Source organism: Cyprinodon variegatus, unplaced genomic scaffold, assembly GCF_000732505.1.
Source record: "Cyprinodon variegatus isolate N-32 unplaced genomic scaffold, C_variegatus-1.0 Scaffold486, whole genome shotgun sequence".
NCBI lineage: Eukaryota > Metazoa > Chordata > Actinopteri > Cyprinodontiformes > Cyprinodontidae > Cyprinodon > Cyprinodon variegatus.
In genome coordinates, this window is record NW_015150939.1 from 165,366 (window position 1) to 171,546 (window position 6,181).

A 6,181-nucleotide genomic window follows, 5' to 3' on the forward strand; every position below is an offset into this window, starting at 1 on the left:
ATGCAGATTGACCCTAAACTTGCTACTTACTCTTTGGGCTTAGAATTGTTTAAGGATGCTGTGTTCAACTTCTGAAATGCTGTAGCTTAATGCGCCAAATATGTGTATGAGTCAAAAAGTTAAACCCTGAATGTCTTGCACACAAAAAGATACAGTGTTTGGACAACCCTCAGAAGTGATAAAGGGTGATAGTTAAGCTGTTAAAGTTTTTTCAAATTTCAAATTTGTATGTAACTGTGGTTGCGCTTATGAAACTCAGTCAAGTATCCTCTGGATACTTGAGTGACAACTAGGTGGAGACAAGACTTTCTGAAGGATTTTATATGTTGCAGGTGTAAATACATGCTCGGACATAAGATTGAACCAGATTATCTTTACACAGATTGACCGCTAGAGGGAGACAGAGGCTTTTTCCAAACATCCTCCCCAACCCATGTATAGAGCACTATATAGGGTTTATGCCATTTTAAAAGAGTGAACACTACTTTGAAAAGTAGTGTTCATCCATGATTACTAGATGAGCAGATTGATCCCAGAATGCTTTGCAAGAGGCCTTCTTCTAAAGCATCATGGGATTTGTTTTCATTAAAAAATGTAATTATGGTACTAAAATTACTTATTTCTACCCTAGAAGGGGAACACCATTTTTCTTTTTTTTACATTGGCCCCTTACGTTATTACATCATGTTCTACTCACCCATATTAGTTTTGTGTCATTTGTTCTGAAGATATTCCGTCATATCCAAGTAATGTCTTCCTATGGGCAACGACTTGAAGGCACAAACTAAACTGTTCATAATTTATTCTTTATGGTATGCCAGCATTAATAACATGTAGGTGAATCACTGTTCCCCACACATCCGTGGTTATATTTTTTATAGTTATATTTTTTTAAAACACAGAGGCGTGTGTATGATGTCATCTGTGCGCGCCGGCTACCATTCATTCTTTCTGTCTACTGAACTGCTGCTAGTTTTACTCACATGCCTGGAAGATGTCTAGTGCTGCTACCACAGATGATCTCGCTCTCAAAATGGAGTTGAACAATTCAGATTAGCTAGCCGAAATGAATAGAAGGGGTAGAGCATAGCCGCCTGTGGCCTGGGCTGCCTGTTATGACATCAGTCCCGCACGGGGTACATTATGAATGCTGGCCTACCATAAAGAATAAATTACGAACAGTTTAATTTGTGTCTTCAACTCATTGCACATAGGAAGACATTACTTGGATTACAAAACCGAATATCTTCGGAACGGCTCCAAATGACACTAAACTAATATGAGTGAGTAGAACATGATGTAATAACGTAAAATCAAGGGCCCGATGTAAAAAAAAAAAACGGTGTTCCCCTTTAACTCACAAAAGAATGCAAGTACATTCTTTTATTGCTGTTTTATTTCCTAAAACTGAGCAATGTTTTTCTACAAAATGGTACAGTCCAGGGGGTGGAATCAACTAAAGAACATATGTTTTGTGTTCTTTATCTTAGCACAAAGGTCAAAACAAGACAACTCCAAGTGTTTTAGCTGTTTTCCTAGTATTTACTCTATCGTTTTTCTTTTAAAATAAATAGAAATTACTGCCAGACAGTGGATCTTAACATAGAAAGTGAGAAAGTACGAAATATGAGAAGAAATCATGCTTTTGCTCTACTTATTGTACAGAAAAGTCAGCTGTTTGGTACATAACAAGCCGAAGTTGTTTCCATTAGTGATTTTCAGCTATGTAGCACCACCTACCGTCTCTTACAGACAGAACAACAATGTGTATCAACATATTAGAGCAGAGGCTTTGTTTTCTAGTGTGTGCAGGAGTGATAAGAATGAGAAAAATGGTAGAACTCGTTTCAGGAAAAGAAGCTCTCGGGTTCAATGAGTTTTTATTGGCCCTTAGAAGATTGAGAAAATTGTCTGTTATCCAGATGAAAAAACAAAAAACAAAGAAAGACAATTGGGCTTCAGTTTTTGTCGTTGATTTCACCTTTAAAAAAAAACTCAGTTCAGCATTCAACCGGATTCCCAGTTCGTTTTAGACCTATTCACACCTTCTTGCATTTGATAAATAATTTCTCAGTGAACCATGCCCATAATGCACTAGAGATGCCATGACATTGGGGGAGGCCACCATGCATGTGAAATTAAATTTTCAAAATAGTTCATCCTAGAAAAAGCTTAAAAGCTACAACCCTTTTAATTAGCTTTGAACCGTGAAAGCATTTTAGATAAAAAGCTATAAAAAAAAAAAAAAAAACGTTTTAAGTACAAACACCCTTATCTTTCTTTAGTGGTGTAAATTTCCAATTTGTGCCCATAGCAGGGTAGAATTGTGGTATCTGAAAGCACCTTGAATGTACAAGTGCTGTGTTTTCTTAAACAAACAGTCCTATTCTCGTACAGAGTTCGGCTTGTCAATCCTCCCTCACAGCTGCTCGACATCCTCCTGACTAGACAATGATCACAAAGGCATTTATTATCTCCTCTGGATTTAAGATCTTTGGTTTTAATTGTTTACTGCTAGTTACTTCCACAATATCTAGTCCAGTCCTTGTCCTGGAACACCTAGTTGTAGTTTTTTTTTTTTTTGTTATATTCTCTGCTTGTGATAAATTGTATCACATTTTTCCCCATATTATTTTCTATTTTGGATTTACCTCAGTCCTCACAAAAAATAACCCCTGTTATTCTGTTTTAATTTTCTCAACCAGCATGTTAGATCCAGCTATTGTGCTGCACCATTTTAGGTAGATTTTTTAACCCGCATCTGAGGTTCTGTTTTAAATGGTAGAACCAGGCCTGTAATGTTATCATGTTTAGTGACATCAAGACCAGTTAAAGTAAATAAATAGAGGATCATTTTCTTATGCTCAGTGCCATCTAGGCCAAAATAAATAGATTTGTCCCTTTTGTGATGTACTGTGGATGACGTCAGCGCATATATACGTTAATGTACGATAATCCCCAGGACCAGTGTTGTAAGGGTCGCCCCTATGCAAGCTAACATGGAGTAAAGACACCGAAAACTACACCCCCCGTGTGTGTCTGTTTTAATTCATTTACACCGAGTCAAAGTGTAACAGCTGTGTCTCATTTTCAGAATTCTGTTAGTGTCCAAAGATTTTCAATAGCATCACTGGTATCAATCATTCCAGATCCCTGATGTCTGCTTGTGGGAGGACATAACAAGGTGGACACAAATAAACAGCCATAATAGTCCTGTGAATCATTATTTTAATATTACAGATGTTTAAAATGGGCGCATGATCATTTTATCAGCTTTAACCTCTTTTAGACTACCTTTCATTTAATCTTTTTGCTCATCAATAGCTGATAATAGATATTCCACACATAGTGTACCATATCTGAAGCCCTTTGCTGCCACCGCATGGTCTGAAATATGCCAAATATTTTTAAATTTAGAATTCAATTAGCAATCAGCACCAAATTTAGTATTTGCAAAACAGCAGAAATATTGATAGTTTATTATGTGATATAGTTCTAAATAAATAATAATAAATTCTTCAAATATGATTGAATTTTGGTTATTGTTGTGCTACTTTAACCAATGGTGAGCATTTTTGTAAATGCCTCAGTCTAATTTCAAATTGTCTTTAAATGTAATTTTTTTTGTTAGTGGAAACCTGTCCGGGTTGTGTCCTGCCTCTCACAGTCTGACTTGGATGAATGGATGTTTATATGTAATCTTAAATTAAAAATATTGAGCAATTACATTTAGATTTTTGTGTGCCCGTTATTTAAGCCTGGCAGTTGTTGTAAAACAGCTCTCCAACTGGTTCTGTGGAAAACTGCTGCAGGAAAGCCCCCAGGTCATCCAGGGAACGTTTCACAACATAGTTCTCCTCGGTGTTCCTTGCTGTACCAGCGCCGCTCAGGATGGGCCTGTCATTGTTGTCCACGCAGCAGTAGGCGTTCCACACGTAGTCTGGGATGTTGACACGCTTCACATTGTTTTTGATGATCCAGTTGTTTGCAGAGGGGATGGCGCCAACCAACACGTAAGCTTTTGAGCATTTTTCAAGGAAAAGAGTGGTGAGGTCTGACTCGTGGATCCTCCAAGCATCTTGATTCGTTTTGGGGTTCTGGGGGACCACATTGGTCAAGGTGAAGGTAGCATTACGGCTCGGCACTGGAAGATGGAGATTGTTATGAAATTAAAAAGTAATTAAGAAAAAATCTTACATTCACAACAACAACAAAAAAAAAAAAAATCAAGGTAAATTTAACAGGCTGGTTCAGCTTATCAGTTTATCAATTATCAGTTATAAAGCATGCTTACATTACCCCAGAGACTAAAAACTTTTAATAGAATATATATTCCAAAATGATCAGAAGCCTTTCACCCCAAATACAGTCTCACCTATTCAAGGTGTAATCAAGTTTAGGTTTTAATTTAAATTAAGTCTACAAAATTATCCTTTTTTTTAATCAAATTTCTACCAGTTATACACTATAACACTTTATTGTTTAAGATTCAAAAGTCAAACTTGCATTGATGGACATTACGTCTAACTTGTGAAGATTTGACAATTATAATTTATTTTTTGAATGTAGTTTTTTTTTCTTTTATTAAGTGTAGTTACAGTTTTGTTTTAACCTCTGTTTGAGATCCAGTTTTTTAAATCTAATTTAATGGGTATGCACCTGTATGCGGCAAAGGAAGAAGTGATATTGTGTCTGTACAGTAGGTACAAGCACTCGCACCTCTAAAGCCATAGCATCACCTGTTGTGCCTCAATGATGGCGCACCAGCCTATCCTACCTGGATGGTGTCCGTTAGGGTTCAGGTGACCTCGGTCAAAGCCAGAGTTTGTGTAGTCCTCATTGAGGGCTTGTTTCTCTCCCTGGTAGACCCCTGGGAAATCCTTCCCCAGCCAATATCCGTCCTTCATCTCAGCTTGCCAGGACATATCTACCAGCTAAAGCACATCAACACATGTAGAAATAGAGAAAAAAAGAGTGTAAAATAAATCAAGAAGTAAATAAAAAAAAATTATCCTTCAAGACCACCACACACTCATAAGCAAATCTTTTGTTGGACAGAAATAGAAAACAAGACATACAAATGCGGTTGAAGTAAACATTTTATCATAATATTAATGACTAATGACTAATAAAGTGCAAATGTTGTAAGAAGTAAGGGTCCATTAAATAAGCTAAAGAAGATGGGATTCATTAGAGGTAACTTTTTACGGACCATTTGGCCTAAAAAACTCTACATCCCAACATGTTTGTTCTCGATTAAATTAAAACAAGAAGCGGCTGAATTTGATCAACATCCAGACATTTTTGTGGAAGTTTCCCCACATCCCTTTATATTCTGATCATATCAAACAGGTAGTTTAGACGGTGTGATGTGGAGTGTCACCTGAGGCTCAACAAACCACCTCTTCTCCCTGCCGCCTCCGTTGCTGGGCTCAAACTGGTAGGCAGAGTAGACAGCAATGCGATGGTTGGTGTCATACAGTGTGGCAAAGTGGAACCTTAAAGCACAAAGATCATAAAACTATCGTTAGAAAAACTGTGCAGCAGCAGAGGAGAAACCAGCACGCTGCACAACTAGAGCGAGACAATGGAGACAACCCTAACCTTAAAGGGGAATGGCGTTTTTTTTTTCCATTGGCCCCTTGATTTTACGTTATTACATCATGTTCTACTCACCCATATGAGTTTTTTGTCATTTGGAGCCGTTCTGAAGATATTCCGTTAGGTTACATCCAAGTAACGTCTTCCTATGGGCAACTATTTGAAGGCACAAACTAAACTGTTCAGTTTAACATTTATGGTACGCCAGCATTCATAACGTGTAGGCGAATCACTGTCCCCCAGACATCCGCGGTTATATTTTTTATATTTATATTTTTTAAAAGCAAGGCGGCACGTGTATGACGTCATCTGGTGTTGTGACAGGCAGCCCGGGCCACAGGCGGCTACGCTCTACCCCTTCTATTCATTCGGCTAGCTAATCTGAATCGTTCAATTCCATTTCGAGAGCGAGACCATCTGTGGTAGCAGCACTAGACATCTTCTAAGCATGTGAGTAAAACTAGCATTAGTTCAGCGGACAGGATGAATGAATGGTAGCTGGCGCGCGGATGACGTCAAACACATGCCGCTTTACGGACATCCATAGAAAGACATTACTTGGATATAACCTAACCGAATA

The 6,181-nt window shown here is 37.9% G+C and overlaps 1 protein-coding gene across 1 annotated transcript in view; it reads right to left on the minus strand.

The window, feature by feature from the left end:
- Positions 1 to 3,070: 3,070 nt before the first annotated feature.
- The window catches only part of LOC107094504 (endonuclease domain-containing 1 protein-like), a 5,244-nt gene continuing 2,133 nt past the window's right edge, over positions 3,071 to 6,181 (minus strand). The window contains exons 3-5 of the mRNA XM_015390131.1: positions 5,384 to 5,498; positions 4,778 to 4,934; positions 3,071 to 4,144 (exon numbers count right to left, since the gene is read on the minus strand). Of these exons, the coding sequence (XP_015245617.1) occupies positions 3,753 to 4,144; positions 4,778 to 4,934; positions 5,384 to 5,498 (664 nt within the window). The 3' untranslated portion in view covers positions 3,071 to 3,752. The remainder of the gene's footprint in view (positions 4,145 to 4,777; positions 4,935 to 5,383; positions 5,499 to 6,181) is intronic.